At 41.9% G+C, this 18,097-nt stretch overlaps 1 protein-coding gene across 3 annotated transcripts; it reads left to right on the top strand.

Moving 5' to 3' along the window:
* Nucleotides 1-848: 848 nt before the first annotated feature.
* On the top strand, nucleotides 849-16,725 carry uba1 (ubiquitin-like modifier activating enzyme 1). 3 transcript variants are annotated; one of them, XM_072696783.1, is made up of 26 exons: nucleotides 849-1,072; nucleotides 7,457-7,573; nucleotides 8,050-8,108; nucleotides 8,466-8,634; nucleotides 8,855-8,989; nucleotides 9,488-9,594; nucleotides 9,858-9,948; nucleotides 10,173-10,305; nucleotides 10,509-10,606; nucleotides 10,709-10,855; nucleotides 11,054-11,230; nucleotides 11,383-11,490; nucleotides 11,600-11,680; nucleotides 11,835-11,987; nucleotides 12,474-12,639; nucleotides 12,831-13,027; nucleotides 13,151-13,215; nucleotides 13,354-13,549; nucleotides 13,770-13,844; nucleotides 13,963-14,152; nucleotides 14,297-14,385; nucleotides 14,483-14,575; nucleotides 14,677-14,868; nucleotides 14,961-15,062; nucleotides 15,158-15,258; nucleotides 15,527-16,725. In XM_072696783.1, exons 2-26 carry the CDS (start codon nucleotides 7,457-7,459, stop codon nucleotides 15,660-15,662), a joined length of 3,177 nt encoding a protein of 1,058 aa, XP_072552884.1. In that variant the 5' UTR covers nucleotides 849-1,072; the 3' UTR covers nucleotides 15,663-16,725. The 3 variants fall into 3 exon arrangements, with proteins under 3 accessions (XP_072552884.1, XP_072552883.1, XP_072552885.1); XM_072696782.1 differs by lacking the exon at nucleotides 849-1,072 and adding an exon at nucleotides 4,909-5,184; XM_072696784.1 differs by lacking the exon at nucleotides 849-1,072 and adding an exon at nucleotides 5,450-5,474.
* Nucleotides 16,726-18,097: the final 1,372 nt, after the last annotated feature.

Here is an 18,097-nt window from a genome sequence, read left to right as displayed (position 1 = left end):
GACGCAATCTTAGGCTTTAAAGCTGTTTTTCTTAAACATGCTACTGACAAGATTTTAAAGTGTGCAAAAAAAAAAAAAGTAGACTTAGCAAATTTGGTAATACCGAGTGGGCCAATTCAGGACCCCCCCACACACCACCAACATTTTTACGCACCAGCAGCGCATGTCTATTTTAATGTATGAAACATGTACATATATGAAATACATATAGTTTAAGGGCCCAGTGCAGCCTCATAGCATCCAAATCATCGTCAGGAAACTGACACGTCCTGAATGAGCAGCAGATTATTCCCAAATGACACTGACCGGCCAAACTGCACAAAGGTACATTAGAGGTGCCTCTTCGTGCTCCATCTGCGCTCTAATATGGCAAGGAAAACGCTGGATGTGCCATACGTTCGGTTTTGGCGCTGTGGGTGTGTCTTTCACCGCATGTGAAGTCGTGTTTACAACCATCTGGGTTTGTACAAGCTTCCGAGGGGCTGCAGAAGTCAACATTACACAACAAACAAACTCAAAAATGGAGCTTTCTCGCACTGCGTTTCCCGCCGTGCATAGCGCCAATGCAAACTACGGGACTACGGGCGAGCTTATTTCAAGACACGCGGGGGTGTTTGCAATAGTTCCAGAAATATTTGAGCCCTTTTACACCACGTTTTTAATGTAAAACAGGTGCAGTCTCATTTCTTGACTCTAATATAACCTGTAGAATTCGCGCTTTTGAAGATATCGACGCCCGTTGAGTGATAAATCGACGTGTGCTTCGTGCGGACACCTCGTACAGTCTGCCGCTCCTGACTCAAACTCTGCACATGTTGCTGCTCCGCTCGTGAACAACTGAAGAATAGAAGTGAGCCCTTCTCGCGCTCAGAGCTGTTAACGGTAGCGGTAACGGTGCGGTCGGTGGCCGGTCAGGCGTCAGTCCGTCTTCTCAGATTGGAAAGTCTAGGAGCTCCCGCCTCTTCGATACATTGATCCTTTAACGGTTCGACTAGTTGTTTTTGCCTTTTTGTCGCCTGAAAAGTATTTCTGTGTTCAGTACCGTGGAAAGGCCCCGGTAATATCGGATGTGGTGAGTTCTGCATACTTATGTGCCTGGCTAATGCTAACTAGCTAGCTAACGCGTACATAAGAATAGATCTGGGCATCTTGCTCGCTTGCTAGTTAGCTAGCTAGCGCGCTAACTAACTAACCAACTAGCTAGCTAGCTACCTCAGTAAGTACGTGCTTCAGAGACTTGCCTGTAAATGTACGTAGCGTTACTTAGCTGGCTAGCTAGCTACCTGTTTTGAACCCTAGCCCACTGTTTCCACAGGGCAGTGCATTATTCTGTGTCTCCAGGATTAAGATCCTTTAACTTAGCTATCTAGCTAGCTAAAGTCATTCTCTAGAACTAAGTTGACAACTCCTGTATTATGATTTGTGGTGAACATCTAGATATCTATACTTTCTGAGGTGGATAAGTAGGCTAAGCTTACCCAGTAAGTCTTTTTTTTTAGTGACGAAGGCTTCAGTACTGACTGTGGAGCCCGCTGTACTACATGTAGCTGTTCAGCTATAGCTAACAGGCTACTGCAAGGCATGCTTTGCTTCCCTTGTTGCGCTCGCGCATCGTTTGGCAGCTATTAGCTCGGTTAGCTAGCGCTGCGAATTTCTCCAGCAACCCAGTGAGTCTTAGCTATCTAAATGGTTAGCCACCGGGTGTCTCTTCTGGTCTACGGGAGCTAAAGCTACATCGGTTAGGGTTATTTTAATCAGCGGAATGTGAATGAAATTGGATAAACGTTGGAGGGGGGGAAAGAGTCAGCAGGATTGCACCATTGACTGTATTCTTAGAGATAAGCAACCAGCCGTGCTACACATTATTGCCATCATTCGCGCCACTGGTTTGTGCTGGTGGTCTGATATTGTGGTAGATAGCAAGCTAAATGTGTCGCCCATTTTTCGACTACAGTAGCTAGCTCCAAGGCTAGCACGCCGCTGTTTATTTTGTCTTCCTAAGTGGCAGAGCTGGCTCTCTGGCTTGGCAGTTCACAACGAGCGAATCAATATTCGCCCATTAACGCGCAGATGCTGGGGATACCTGTGCAGAGCAGCGGTGTGAGGTGTGAGGTGTGGAAGTTGCACATATCGTTTACTCGGGGGGAGAAAGCCGGTAACAGCGAGAGAGTGTGAGCTCCAGTCTTGGCCTCAATTCCCCCACACAACCAAGAATAAACGGCCCTCTTGGGCCTTTGTCACAAGGCATCACCCCCTCCCCCCAACGTTTATTCGCTTTATGTATTTCATATTATTTCTAGAGTGTGAAGCCATCAAATGCTTTGTTGGGAGTCAAAACCACTCATCATGTAGTCTTTCGTTTTTGCACTGAGGGCAGGTTTGATGAAGCTGTGAATTTTAGGTTCAGGCTTGCTGAAACCCACCAGAGACAGTTAGGTGGTTGTGCAAACTGGATTCTGGAAGGAGTCTTTAGAGCAACTTATATGCTCGCAAATAAAACAAGAAAATGCTTAGACTAATTTCACATGCAGTTGTCATGTGGTATCAGTTTCTTTTGTTTTGTGGGATTCTTGCCTTTAAAACCCCAGTCATTCATTCTTGTCATTGGGAAAAAAAAAATTTTCTTTACATGGTGAAAGTAGGCTGCTTGCTTAAACATATTTCTCTAATGTTGGTATGTTGTATAAAAGTGTTGGTGAAATCAAACAAGCCATCTTGGCATTAACTGATGCCAAGGCAAGTCAGTGCACAATATCTTATAAAACAGCTTAAGTAATGTTGATCAGTATTTCTCCTAGTTTAGAGTTTAACTAACAGTTTTTATCCCCCTCTGAAACTATTCAGTTGTATCTAAGCTCTTTTAATGCATATATGTCCTAAAAGTTCAGTAGTTACTCTCAGTTTGCATGAACAGAGCAAGGAAACCTCTCTATGGGACAGATTGTCAGTAGTAAAGTTTTTGTGAAGTGGTCCAGTCTTACATTTGTTTAGTGAATAAAACAAACTTGGGAGACATTAGATGTGTTTTCAATAGAAATATGAATTAATTTTTTAAATCATAGGAGTACATAGCTCCCTGAATGAAACTGAACATTTGACCGTGCTGTATCGTGTTGCTTTTTGTGTTGAGTAGAGCAGGAATGGTCATTCCTGAAACTGTAGCTCCGCCACATTGAAGTGTTCAGATTTAACACGTCTGATACATCCAATATTTAGATGCCCTTAAGGCTGTCTTTACCTGGATCAGGTGTGTGTTTATATTAGGGTTGATGCGAGACCAGGATTGAGGCAATGCACAACTCTTTATATAGCTAAATGTGCAACTTTGCTATAGTAGTCGTCAGTCTAGTGTTTAAAAAAAAAAATCCAATTCATTCTTAAACATGTGTGGCTTCACATTTACCCAAATGTAGCTTATTAGGGATTTGCAAACATAACACCTGTTTTATGGATTGACTGCACACTCTTCTATTGTACTATTTTCTGAGCAGCTGTTTTGGGTCACATTTTAGTCTAAGCTCTAGTAGGCTTAACTCTTTAAAGAATCAACATTGGGCAGATGTTGAGGTTTGACCAATACTTGATGTGTATTGTTCTGCTCCTCTGGAATTTAATGTTTAGGGTAGTCTATGTTGATGTTGTCCCAATTTACGTCTCTTATAAATGTTTTGTATTTGCATCTGCAGGTATGGGGGGGGGGGCTCCCCATTTCCCACATCTCCCATATGCCTGTTTAATACTGCAGATCAAACCCCAGATGAAAAGGTTAACCTTATACTGCCAATTTGAGCTGCTATCACTTTGTGACCATTAAATATGTTGTTATTCATCTTTATTCTTTAGCTCAATCTGGGGTTTGTATTCATTTATTTAGGGACTGCTGTTTGACCTGCAGTAAGTGTTTAGAGCTCTTCGAGACATTTTTATTAATAATTAAAATCTAGGTTTCATTACTGGATTTAATTGCTGGTCACAGTCCTAAACTGAATCAAGAGAGAGCCTTGTTGAAAAGTTGAACTTGTTAAGGTAAGCATTTGAGACTTTGAAAAAGCTTATGTCAGCATGGGCCACATGGGCCAATCCAATTTTGTTCAGTGCCATTAGGGCTAAAGTCAGTTCTCTTTGAGCAAATACTTAAATATATTAGCACTGACTCTAAAACGTGCTCTAGCGTGCTTTTAGTATTTATTAAAAAAAAAAAAAAACTTTGACCGACGGTATAACCATAAGGATGAAACTTGCAAAGCTTTTCGATACATGGGAATGTAGCACAACAGCCATGAATAAATAAATGGACAGTTAAAATGCAGGGAGAATCTACTTGGCATGTCTGTGTTTGATAGATGTATTGTAATTAGTTGTTCTGGGTTTAGTGTCTACTGTTTCTGTTTTGTGTGTAATTTTGATTTGTGTGTATCTTTTTAGTAGAGGGCTTTAGTGGAGCTGCTTTATGCTTTACTAATGCTGTGCTAATGCTTTTTTTTTTAAATAATGCTTTTTTTGGGGGGGGGGTCTCCAGGTCACTACTACTCTGCAGTAGTCTGAGTGTGTTGGTCTGGTCGACTGCTTTTGTTCTCCATCAGTAATAAAATAGCCTAACCCCTGCTTGTTCTCTCTCTCTCTCGCGCGCGCGCGCACACACACACATGCACAAACTCCCAGAGGTTCTCACGTGAACTCCCAGCAATCAGTCTGTGGTGCCAGCAGATTATCAGCCTCTCTACTTTCCTACTTTTTGTAGGACAGTGTGCAGCTCCCGGTGTGTACGAGTGTCTGCACTTTCAGAGGCGGGTATTTCCGCAGGTTCCGAACTGATGGCCAATGAGTGAACGGCTGGCCGGCAAGCGCTGAGTCCTCCTTTTCCTGTTGAATATATGAGCAGCTCCGCCCCTGCGCTGCAGCTGCCATTTTGGTTTTGTTCCGTGCGCTGTAGCGAAACCCTGAAGGCTGCGAGTGCGGGGCGCAGGGCGGACCACAGTGACTCGGCAGGATAGCGAGGGGGTGCTTTTCCTCACAGCGTCTCCTAAGGCAGCGGGACCGTCGCGCTTTGTCGCTTCTCCCCTTTCTCCCCCTCTCCGTAATCTGATTCACCTGCCCGCGATTCGCTCTGTCGACGTTTGAAGTTTGTTTCGCACGAGGGAGCGGTTTGCCGACACTGAGAGAGTGGACAGAGAAGGGTTATTGGTAAGAGCGAAACCTCGTAACTCCACAGCCCACCTCGCTAATAGGACCCCTCAGTCCAGCCTCTTCATTTATTCGCTTGTGTGCTGATTTCTCCGGCTGCGGTGCTGCTGCTGCTGCCGCCGCCGCCGCCGCTCATTGAGATGCAGCTCGGTCTCGCGGATGGCTCGGAGTAGGCCACCTGGAATAGCTGGAGGATTGGTGTCTTTAACTGGGAAACTGTAGCTAACGAAACGCTTTCGTTTTCATTATTGTGGCTAACAGTCAGCAGGTCGCTGGCTAATCCGGTTACTGTAAGTGAGCGAGCTAGGCCTCAGACCAGGGGCACAGAACTGCATGTAGCTATCCCAAACGTAAGGGGCTAGCTAGCTTAGCCAGCGCTTTTATCGGTCCATTGGCGAAACGGAAATCAAAACCACTAATGTTCAATCCGATCAGCTGGCTAGCTTTCCGCGATCTGGTTAACTTTAACACAGGCTCGTGTCTGATGTCTGATTTTTATAGCTAGCGCTAATAAACGCCAGCCTGCGGATTATCACAGAGTCTCACTGTGACAAGGAAGTGCTCGGCAGGAGTCGTTAAAATGAAAATTACGAGGTTTAGCAGAAGAAATGTCGCTATAGCAGGTGTAATGAATGCTGTGCGACTATGTTTTTACTCTGGATTGACAGATTTCATGTTCACTTTTGTTGGTTTAAAAAAATAAATAAATAAATCGGCAGCTAATCCAAGCTAGCCTCGTGATGAACAGTAGCTGTCTTTTCTCCCACAATCTGCTTTTGTGCTGATCTCTGTATCGTTGGTCTAATCGACACATTGACTGACTCTCTCCTCTCCTTGTTTTGTCGCTCGAGGGTTTTCCGCTGTGGTGACAGCGCGGTGCCGCACGCTACCCCTGTAGCTAGCTGGCTAGTGGCGCCCGGACCGAAGGCGAAAGCCACTCATTTCCAGTTGTGTCGAAAGATAATCAGCAGATACTCAGACGCCCGTGTAAGACTTTATAAATAGATTCCCGGATCGCGCAACTCTGAATTTTCTCCGGTTTATGAAAGGCAGCTGAGAGACGGGCTGCGGGGCAGCTGTCGTGAAGTTCAAGTGAGTGGAGCAGTTTTAATGAATCAGCGTTTTTTTGTGCGGCAGAAAGGGCGAGCCGGAGCAATAAACAAAGCGTTTGTGTCCCCGAGCTATTTATAGCGGACCGGTTACCTACAGCTTGCGGCAGAAATGCAGGACCTGCCCATGCTGTGTTGAAGCGAGTGCGCTCGGGTTATAGTCCATGTACTGATTAAATGTCCTTGTGTTATTCTGAAGACCAAGAGTAGGCATTTGGCATTATCATGTCATTGTATAGTTCAAATGTATAAATTAGATGGACTTTGCTGGGCAACGTGGTTGATCACTAAATGATTGGTTGATTAATTTGTTGCTGTTCTCTTTGCCTGTGCCGTACCTTTCTGATATGCCCAAAAAAAAAAAACACACATTGACACCCGTTTCTCCTTCTCTACTCTGATTTCTGCTTGCTTTGTTCATGCTGGCAGTCTAGTCCTAGTTAAAGCCTATCCAACATGGGGATGGCCCTCTATTCTAGGAACTGTCCAGTGCTGAAACCCAATCTGTAGAGGTCTGGATTTTTCTGATTTATGTAGCAAATATGCCTTGTCCCAGATTAGATAGTCACCGCCGTTTGAGAAGATAAATTCAAGTTTGTTAAAGCCTTCGGCACTGTTTCAGTCTTGATGGGGAGGAGGGGGAAAGACTGCTGATATCAGGATCAGTATGCTGATGTTCAAAGCTATGCCATCTGATTAGATTTGTGATTTAAGATTAGCCGATTAGCCTTCTGTAACCTTTTCATTAAATATAAGGATGGTCATTTTGAAAACATCATCCTGTCATCAGGTTTTGCGTTTTAGTGTTGTGGTGCGTGTGTGTTTTCTGCCTTGTTTGCTAGTGTCATCGCTTTTTATACCTAACCTTGATTTTTAGCATGATGCATTAAATGAATTTGGACGAGCTTTGTTACTGACATGTTATTTGAGTGCTAAACCAGACTTTTATTGGAGATTGCGTTCTTTGATACGTTTCTTATGAGGTATTTGGGAAGCTCTCTGTACCTATTGTTTTTCAGTTTTGTCCTGAATAAGTAACCATGAAAATGTGAAACGTGCCTGTTTTGTGGTGGTAGTTCCTAAACATGGCATAAGATAATGTCATGTTTTATTATGGCTTATGTTGCTAAGCAGCCTTTAAGTCTGATGTGATTTTTCTGTAGATGTCCAGCTCGCCGCTGTCCAAGAAGCGCCGCGTGTCCGGATCAGAGACGAAGACGGGATCCCATTGCTCCTCCTCAAACTCTGTCAGAACTGAACTATCCCACACACCAGCTAACGTAAGTACCAGACTTGGTGAGCAGACCTGGTCAATGTTGCCAGCTTCATTCAATTCACATAAATACATTGTTTGTTTGTTTTTTTGTTTTTTTTTTTTGTTTTTTTAAATTTGGTCACAGTGCTTTAAAGCTGTTAATCTATAGATAACTCGGTGGCAGATCGTTGCAATGCAAACTAGGCAATGTTTATACAGCAAGCTCTATGCTAAAAACAGGGTTGTTCTTTGCTTTATATGAGCTGTATGCTTATGATTTCCTAAAATATAATACTAAATGCATAGTAATTTAGTAAGGGAAAGTTAAATCTTAAGATGGTAAAATAGCCTGTGGTAAATGTCAGATTTCAGTGTTTGCAACTCTAAAGGCTAACCCATTTGGATTGGGTAGAGAAGCAGAAGGTGGCAGCCTGGTGTAACAGAGTCTAATTTGGCCAGTTCAGTATATGGTGCACTAACTGCTGTGTTGTATTCCCACAGGGCATGGCTAAGAATGGAAATGATGCTGAAATTGATGAGGGCCTGTACTCCAGACAGCTGTAAGTTCTGACACTGAATTTTTTATAGTTTGGTTCATTTTTGTCCTCCTGACACATCCTCAGTACTTTTGATGGAAAGAAGGGGGGGGACTGTACTGCTGTATTAAGGCTAAATGTAGCAGTTTTGAATAAAACTAAATTATGACTGAAACCGGGTCTCTGAGGATCAGGTTCATCTTGTGAAAAATGTTCTTGGTTCAGCTCTGCTCTATTTGAAAACATGTGGAAGTTGCAGTACAAAATCCGTACAGATTATTATTTTTTTCAACTGTTTGATGTATGTCTTGCTCCAGTGTAGTTGTATTAGGTGTACATGTTGGTTAGGGGGAGTCAATAAAACAATCTGTCGTTTACCAGGTACGTTTTGGGTCATGATGCAATGAAACGCATGCAGAGCTCCAATGTGCTGATATCAGGACTGCGTGGCCTTGGTGTGGAGATTGCTAAGAATGTCATCTTGGGTGGGGTCAAGAGTGTCACTCTGCATGACCAGGGTGTTGCTGAATGGCAAGACCTCTCCTCACAGGTCAGTGAGCAACTCTCACCTAAATTGTAGTTTAACCAAGCACAATGTGTTTAGAATATGTTGTATACAGGCAGTGACCGAGCTAAGCACGGTTAGAAAGGGGGTCTTGTCTGTGGTTGTGAATAGTTGTGGATATTTTGTCCAGGCATAACAAACATGCAGAGGGAAGGAAGCTATTAAGTGGAATATGAAACTGATGGAAATGTTTTGCTTGTTGTAGTTTTATCTACGTGAAGAAGACCTTGGAAAGAACCGTGCTGAGGTCAGTCAAGGGCGGCTGGCAGAACTTAACAGCTACGTGCCTGTCACGGCCTACACTGGAGATCTCACCAATGACTACCTGACAGATTTTCAGGTACTGCATAATGCTTTCTTAATCAAAGTTCTGTGTAGACCCCGCTTGCTTCATGGTAGATTCTAATTGTGGATGCATTGTGCTAACATTTGGGCTGTGATGTGGTGGTAGCAGTGTTGATGAATGATGTGGTCAAAGCTTAATATTTGCTAATCTTGTTTCACTTTCTCGTTCATTAAATGTATGTGCATTTATTGTAAACCCTGCATCTGCTTTTAAGATATGAAATCATATGGGGATGGTCTAATCATCAGGATATTCTTTTGTGAATGGCAAAATGGCCATAGCTTAACTGTTTAAGCAGCACTTTTCATATAATCACTGAAGTGCAGCAGTAACCACACAGTTTGATAAAGGGTTAAATGTGGCACTATCAGTGTAGCAGTATTCAAATCAATTTCAAAATGATATATTTATCCATCTTTTGAAATGAACGTTCTGGTTGTTAGCTGACAAAATATCCACGGTTTTTCAATGTGTCTATTTGTGCTGGTTCAGGTTGTGGTGTTGACCGGTTCCACACTTGATGAGCAAACCCGCATTGGTGACTTCTGCCACAGCAAGGGCATCAAACTGATCATTGCTGACACGCGTGGACTGTTTGGGTGAGTGTGGGAGGAATAGCATGCATTTGATTGCGTTCCTGACATTTTTTTTTTTTTGTCAGTTTTGCCGATTTACACTTTGACCTTAACAGTTGGCCTTTCCTTTAAGCTTTCATGATGGCTCAATAGAAATGATCCAAAATTATTCAGAACGCACTTAAGAATTTTTGTTCTTCTGTATAGTCGTCCGACATCAGTGTGACCATGACATTGTGTTTGTGGGCTTTTTTTATATCATAACACAATGTTTTGTTTCTGGGCAGGCAACTTTTCTGTGATTTTGGGGATGAGATGATTGTATACGACACCAATGGAGAGCAGCCTCTAAGTGCCATGATCTCCATGATCACCAAGGTAACCACTGACTGCTTGATTCATTAATGCCACGCAATAAGCAGCATACATATTTTGGAATAGTTCGTCTGATATGTGCCGTATCATTAGTGTGGTGTGTTTTTTTTTTTTTTTTTTTTTTTTTTTTTTTTTTTTTTTGTTATTATTATTTTTGTATAAGTTGTCAAGCATTCTTTACAGGTTCAGTTTGTTTAGTGACTGATTTTGTGGCTGTATGTTAACAGGACAGTGCTGGTGTTGTGACCTGTCTCGATGAGGTGAGGCATGGCTTTGAGACGGGAGACTTTGTCACCTTCACAGAGGTGCAGGGTATGACCGAGCTTAACGGCTGCCAGCCAGTTGAAATCAAAGCCCTTGGTGAGTCTGCATCCACTCAACACATCTTGTTAGTGAATTTTTAAAAACACTGTGCATAATTTATGATAATGAAGGGGTTTAATTATAGCTAATGGCAGGAAACGTCCTGCACATAGTGGAATGTTGAAATGCTGCTAGAATTTTAATGGGTTTATCTTGACAGATGTAACCTCCTGGTTAAAAATTGCCATGTCTTTCTGCAGGACCCTATACCTTCAGTATCTGTGACACCACATCTTTCTCTGACTATGTGAGAGGAGGTATTGTGACGCAAGTCAAGATGCCTAAGAAAGTTGCCTTTGTAAGTGCAATTCAGTTAATATTGTACAATAAACTAAAAGGGACCATGGGTCATAGTAAGAAATCCATCATTTAATTTTTCATGTTTTCTCCCTTTTTACAGAAATCTTTTCCCTCCTCGTTATCTGAGCCTGAGTTTCTGCTGACCGATTTTGCCAAGTTTGATCGTCCCGGCCAGCTACACGTGGGCTTCCAGGCTCTGCATGCCTTTAAGAAGAAACACAGTCGTTCCCCCAAGCCATGGAATCAGGTTAGCCTGCTATTCATAAAGTCACCCAGTACATTTATGTATTTGTTTTCTATTGATTGAGAATGTGATCATTTATACAACTCTGCATGATTGAAGCTTGTTTGGTGCACTTCCTGTTGGCTTCTGTTTGAGTCTGAGTGTGCTGCGGTGTGCCTTACTGACTCAGCAGTGTTGTCCTCTGTTCGCTCTGTACCGCAGTCGGATGCTGACGAGCTGGTGACTCTGGCCACTGAGGTGAACGCAGCACAGTCTGGCTCTGCCAAGCAGGAGGAGCTGGACCAAGGACTTCTTAAAAAGCTCTCCTACGTAGCCGCAGGAGACCTGGCCCCAGTCAATGCCTTTATCGGTGGGCTAGCTGCCCAGGAGGTTATGAAGGTAAACATTTTCCATTGTCTTGTTTTATATGCACTACTGCAGGAGAAAATTGTGTCTAACGTGATAAACTAGTATCTTTACCATGCCAAAGTGTGTGTGAGTGTGTCTGCTTGGCACAGCCTGTTTCTAATCCCCGTGTCTCTGCATTTCAGGCATGCACAGGCAAGTTCATGCCCATCATGCAGTGGCTGTACTTTGATGCTCTGGAGTGCTTACCTGAAGCTGAGGATGCAGTTCCCACAGAGGAGGATTGTGCTCCTGTAAGTTTTATTCCTGAATATTTTGCCATACGTTCCAGTTGTCACTCTTTTCAGTAGAGAAACATCTGTTACTTTTTTATAAAACTCTGACTTGTCTTTCCTTTCTCAGAAAAGCTGTCGTTACGATGGACAGATTGCCGTTTTTGGGTCCAAAATGCAAGAACTGTTAGCCAAGCAGCGCTATTTTTTGGTGAGATTTTCTTTGGATGTTTTTCAGTGCCCTCGTTTTCTCATCTTCCATATGGCCATTTTTATAAAGGCACCAACAGTCTTACAAGTGCTGAAACTGTGCCACCTTTTTTTGTTTCTCTATAGTTCTCTATAGTAACTGTGGTTACTTTCAGGTTGGTGCAGGAGCCATTGGGTGTGAGCTGCTTAAGAACTTTGCTATGATGGGTCTGGCCAGCGGGGAGGGAGAGGTCATTGTCACGGACATGGACACTATAGAAAAATCGAACCTCAACCGTCAGTTCCTCTTCAGGCCATGGGATGTCACGGTAAGTGCAAGTGCTAATTTGCAAGTCCTGCTAATTTATAATTTTTTTTTGTCTACACAAATTACTTTTGCTTTCATTTGTTCAGATATACATTTAGTTGTCTCTTCAGTACCTTTCTCAGAAGTTTAAGTTTTGAGAGAGAGCTCTCTTGTGTAAATGTACAAAGAAATGCTTTAGAGCTGTAGTGCATAGCCTGTGGGTTGTTTTTATTATCCAAAATAAGATGCTGTGCTGGAGTGCTTGGGATTTGATTGTAATTGTAATGTTATAGCTGGTTTTGCTGAACTGCCAGAGTGGGGATATTCCTCTGATTATGTGGAGACACATTGCTGTACACATATGCCCTGAAGCTTTCCCTGCTTCATGTGAAATGGAAAGTCAGTGTTTTATAGGGCTTTGAACTGTTACTTTGAAAGTGTGAACTACAGGGAACTGTGACGGTAGGTGATGATGGGCTCTTATGTGTCATTTCCTCCTGATGAGCAGAAGATGAAGAGTGAGACTGCTGCTGCTGCCGTGAAGCAGATGAATCCATCTGTCCGTATCACAGGCCACCAGAACCGTGTCGGCCCTGACACAGAGAAAGTCTATGATGATGACTTCTTTGAGAGCTTGGATGGAGTGGCTAATGCCCTGGACAATGTTGATGCACGTGAGTAAAAATTCTAATTTGGAGAATGTTAAACGCAAGTGTTTTAGCTATGTTAAGGTTGTTTATGTTGCACATGGCAGTAGTTTTCTTTTAGTTGGCATTTATTTGGGGGGAAAAAAAATAAAACATTTCCCCCCCTTTCAATGGAGTGACTTGTTACATGTCTGGATCAATTTGTTCGTCTTCCTCAGGTATGTATATGGACCGTAGATGTGTTTACTACCGGAAGCCGTTGCTGGAGTCTGGAACTCTTGGCACTAAAGGGAACGTACAGGTAGTCATCCCCTTCCTCACAGAGTCCTACAGCTCCAGTCAAGATCCCCCAGAGAAATCCATCCCAATTTGTACCTTGAAGAACTTTCCTAATGCCATTGAACACACACTCCAGGTGAGGGTTTTATGCCTTAATTCAAGTCTAATTGTGGATTTTGTGCATGTGCGCATACACATGGTTTTATTGCTGGCCTTTTTGTGCTCAGTTTAAATGCTTCCTCTTACTACTTTTTGTTAGTGGGCACGTGACGAGTTTGAAGGACTTTTCAAACAGCCTGCTGAGAATGCCATGCAGTATCTGACGTAAGACATTTGTGCATTTTCTTTATCTATATTTCTTACTTTGCCATGATTTCAGTTGCCCTTGATGCTGAAATTGGATAATGCTTTTATTAATAGAATGATTTCTTATTTGTTTTTTGTTAACTGATCCATGTTCAGAGACCCTAAGTTCATGGAGCGCACTCTGAAACTGCCTGGTGCCCAGCCTCTGGAAGTCCTTGAAGCAGTGTATAAGAGTCTGGTGACTGACTGCCCTCGCAACTGGGAGGACTGCGTAACCTGGGCCCGCAATCATTGGCAGTGCCAATACAATAACAACATCCGCCAGTTGCTGCACAACTTTCCTCCTGACCAGGTAAGATGTGTCTACTTATTTCTGTAATTTTCTTTTATGCGTGTACCTGGCAGTCGTGAGGTTTAATACATTTCATAATTACACATTTCTATTTCCATTGAAATTATTCTTTCCATTATTAAAATATCCCATCCCTATTGTACTGTTCGTCTTTGTCTGACATGATTACTGTAGAGAAGAATGTTAATTTAATCCTGTTTTCTCTTTATTCCTCTTTAAGCTCACAAGCTCCGGGGCTCCATTCTGGTCAGGTCCCAAAAGATGTCCTCATCCACTAGAATTTAGCACGAGCACTGTGAGTATTATTTTGTTGCATAATGAGCTAACCTAGAATTTCAAAGCATGCCATGCCTTTCGTGCAGAGTAGCACTAACCATTTTTCTTTTGTTTATTGTGTTTCTCATGATCCTTAGGATCTGCACATGGACTACATTTTGGCTGCAGCCAACTTGTATGCCCTGACATATGGCTTGCAAGGCTCCACTGACCGTGCAGCTCTGGCCAAGCTGTTGCAGGATATCAAAGTACCAGAGTTTACTCCCAAATCAGGAGTTAAAATCCATGTCTCTGATCAGGAGCTGCAGAGTGCCAATGCTTCTGTTGGTAAGGAACTTCAGCTTTTCAGTCATTAGTAAAGATAATGCAGACAATGCTGAACCATAATGCAGTGCATCTGTGATTTATACCAGACATTTTGTATGTTCACTAATGTAGTGAGCACTATATGTTGAATGTGTTTTATTGTAGATGACTCTAGACTTGAAGAACTGAAGACCCTTCTGCCTGCTGTGGAAGCTGCATCCCAGTTCAAACTCTGCTCAATAGACTTTGAAAAGGTAGGGTTTTTTTTGTTTTGTCTTTTGTGGTTTTCTTCAGGTTTTAGAAAGCTTTTTTTATTGTGTAAGCTTGATACTTAAACCTTTTCTTCTTCAGGATGATGACACTAACTTCCACATGGACTTCATAGTAGCAGCATCCAATCTGCGAGCAGAGAATTATGACATTCCTCCAGCAGACAGACATAAGGTAAGCGCTCATTATTAGCTGCTTACTGGAAGCTCTCGGTTTCAACTAGCAAATGGTTACTTAATTTCTGAATTGGGTATTGTATTTGATTTCTACTACAGAGCAAACTTATTGCTGGTAAGATCATTCCTGCCATAGCCACAACAACAGCTGCTGTAGTGGGCCTGGTGTGTCTGGAGCTGCTCAAGATCGTTCAGGGCCACAAGAAGTTGGAGGCATACAAGAACGGCTTCATGAACCTTGCCCTGCCTTTCTTTGCTTTCTCTGAACCTATTGCAGCTCCCAAGCACAAGGTATGTTCTTTGAATCCTCTTCAGTTACAATATCCGTGACTGGTAAGGAGTTTGTCAATGTTCTTTTACTTATTTATGATTATTTTATACAGTACTATGAGATTGACTGGACACTATGGGACCGCTTTGAAGTAAAGGGTATTCAGCCAAGCGGGGAGGAGATGACACTCAGACAGTTTTTGGACTACTTCAAGGTATGCAGTTATGGGGTTTCAAAGCCTTGCCTCATGATAATTGGCACTACTAAGTTTTGGTGTATTAAGTCCCTCTCATTCTTTGCTTTCCTCAGAATGAACACAAGCTGGAGATCACAATGCTCTCTCAGGGTGTCTCAATGCTTTACTCTTTCTTCATGCCTGCTGCCAAGCTCAAAGAAAGACTGGAGCTGCCGTGAGTATCTAATGTACATGCTAATAAGTATGGTTTAATTGGTTGAAGGGCAGCACATTTTGAACCAATTATGGGATAGTATTTGAGTAGTAGTTTGAGTAATCTTGCTACTATCTATCCATGGCAGTGAGGACACGGAGTGGTGGACAGCGATGTCTGTGCCTAGTTAGCACTTTTGGGGTTAGGTGCCTCGCTCAAGGGTACTTTTGCCATAAGTTTTGACTCAGACTGTCCTTCTCTCTCTCCCCCCCCCCCTCCTCTCTTTCAGGATGACTGAGATTGTGACCAAGGTGTCAAAGAAGAAGCTTGGGAAGCATGTTAAAGCACTAGTGTTTGAACTCTGCTGCAATGACCTGACTGATGAGGATGTGGAGGTGCCCTATGTCAGATACACCATTCGCTGAGAAGACATCCAGGGGCTACAGGGTCAGGGGTTTTTGGGGGAGGGGGGGCACTAGGGGTTTCAAGAGGTGGGGGAAAACAAGATGGCACTTGAAGCAATGAGAGAGCCCAAAGTTTAAATAAAGATGGTAATAAAACAAAAATAAATGATCACACTGGGGGTTGGTTATTGGCTCCAGAAATCTGTCTCTTTAAACCCTGCTTGACACCAGAGGTCCATACTCCCACATTTTAGATGTCTTAGGCCTGTTGGGCAGTGGGATGAGTAAGTGGGATTTGGAGGGGGTGCAGGTAACTGGGACCTTTTGACCGTAGCTGTTTATTTAAAACTGGTTGTACTGAAGCCTCTGTGTAATGAATTTATCCGTATGCTCATCAGCCCTCTCCCTGTGTAAAAACACGGCCCTCACCTTTTTACAAGTGTTTTTGTTCCTCTCCACTGCACTCTCTCCCTTTCCCTCTATGATGGGCAGTCTTGCTTCACGTATCTTTTTAGCCGGTTTGTAATCGCGACTTCAACATGACAAAACCATTGAATGATGCCAAAAAAACAAACAAACTTGAGATGAAAGTAACATTTAGACATTTTGGTCAGAGTTCCTATTTGTTGACACCATTTGATAAACGTCATGGTCTCGACTTGAAGTACGTGTCCACTATATGATAGTGGTACCTTGCACATGCCAATAAGGGAAGCTGTGGGTGTTACTTCTGGTCAAGGTCTCAAAGTGAGTTGGTCCCCCACACGTTGAACCCCTTCTCTTCATTGAGCCCAATGGGATTGTCCTTCTGCCTCTCCGGCTTCTTTGGGTTGGGGTTGGGGAACCTGCACATAACTTGAGGGTGTGATTTTTGTCTTTTTGTTTTGGGTTTTTTTTTTTGTTTGTTTTAATTTTTACTTTTTCCCCTTTTATTTTCTTTTGGACTTGCACACACCTTGTAGAACATGCTCTTTATTCTTTCTACTTTGTTAAACTCCAGGAAACATTACAGTGGGGAAAAACAAATGATTTTACTCTGTAATGGGAGTGCTTAGTGTGATAGTGAATAAAGTTATAAAAGCTTCCTTGCCTATTTTTGTTTTTGTTTCCATTGTGAATATTAATGAGTGCCTTTTGAACTGCAAGTCAGTATGGTTTTTAGAGCAAAATTACAGTAAACGGGCCACACCCACTTGCTTGTTTTCTCGCTGAAATAAGCCTGTGGGTCATGAGTTGAAGCTGATTATCAAAGATGCTGCTGTGTGTGTGAAACAAGCTTTCAAACCTCAACAACGTTTACAAACCCTTCCATGGTGTTTGGGTTTAAAATGTTTTAATGTATCTTAAAGCTACCTCATATGATGCCAGTGCAAACTGAGGTGTTTGGGTTGTTTTGATGGAAGGAGCTTTTGACCTTTTAAACTTTTTTTTTTAATTATTTTTTTTTTTTTTTTTAATTAAATAATTAAGTAATTAAATTAAAACCTGTGTGGTGTAGTGCAGAGATGGATTGCTACCAAGGAGAGGAAGAGCAGCTTAGGTGTCAAATTACATAAGCATTACACAAAATGTTATTTGGAAAAAAATATTGAATCTGAAAATAACATCTGTATGTGTGTATATATTTATTTATTTATTTCAAAAAAATCGAATGAGTTTTCAAGTTATTGTACAAAAAAATGACCCACTTATACAATTGGTCAGTGGCGGAACTGTAGGCTACCAAATAGGCTTGATTGTCTTTATTTATTTTTTTATTTTTTTAATATTTTTTTTTTTTTTTATAGACCACATGACAGATTGAACTTGTGCTTGGCTTAAGTCACAGTAAAATAGCATCACTGAGCAGCATAGATGATATTTAAGTATTTTATTAAGTATTTTATTAAGTATTTAAACACTGATTTTTCTATCTCAACATTTATATAGATTGAAAGTTGATTAAACCAATTGAATGTCTTCTTTCATGACCCCTTATAACAAAATACTCTAATGTCTCATAACTTCTATGCAGTTTTTTAGCTACATAGTTTACATGTTTAGTTACACAATATACACACAATACAAGTTTTTGGTTCATACAATATGTTATAAGATTTTTATTTCAGAATAGTGACCTCATATCTCATAATGAAAACATGTTAAAGCTGAACATGCTTCTTTTGGTTTTGCAATAGCAATAAACCTAAATAGTGCAGGGGGGCCTTGTAAGGCAAAATAGTCCCTAAAGAACATTTTTGGATTCACCACAAGTTTAGCATTAAAATCACATCTAAAATTTCAGTCAACACTGGTGATATCAGACAGTAATAAAACCCCTTATTTCTGCCGGTGAAGAATTCTGAGTTGCCCAGTTTCTACAGTGAACCATTATGCACCAAACCACTCTGAATGACTGCTTACATCTTAACCACAGAATAAAGCAGAAATTAGTGTTGAATTCTGTATAATTAGTT

Source organism: Salminus brasiliensis, chromosome 14 (assembly GCF_030463535.1).
Source record: "Salminus brasiliensis chromosome 14, fSalBra1.hap2, whole genome shotgun sequence".
NCBI classification, from domain to species: Eukaryota; Metazoa; Chordata; class Actinopteri; order Characiformes; family Bryconidae; genus Salminus; species Salminus brasiliensis.
Note: the sequence above shows the minus strand (reverse complement) of the source record. Positions and strands in the feature narration are given on the sequence as shown.

What these genes read in the sequence shown, in the direction of transcription:
- uba1 (XM_072696783.1), top strand. Translation starts at nt 7,457, where the DNA reads ATGTCCAGCTCGCCGCTGTCCAAGAAGCGCCGCGTGTCCGGATCAGAG. An exon ending in CAGAGGAGGATTGTGCTCCT is followed by an intron (nt 11,491 to 11,599) that starts GTAAGTTTTATT and finishes TTCCTTTCTCAG; the next exon opens with AAAAGCTGTCGTTACGATGG. An exon ending in CCTGGACAATGTTGATGCAC is followed by an intron (nt 12,640 to 12,830) that starts GTGAGTAAAAAT and finishes CGTCTTCCTCAG; the next exon opens with GTATGTATATGGACCGTAGA.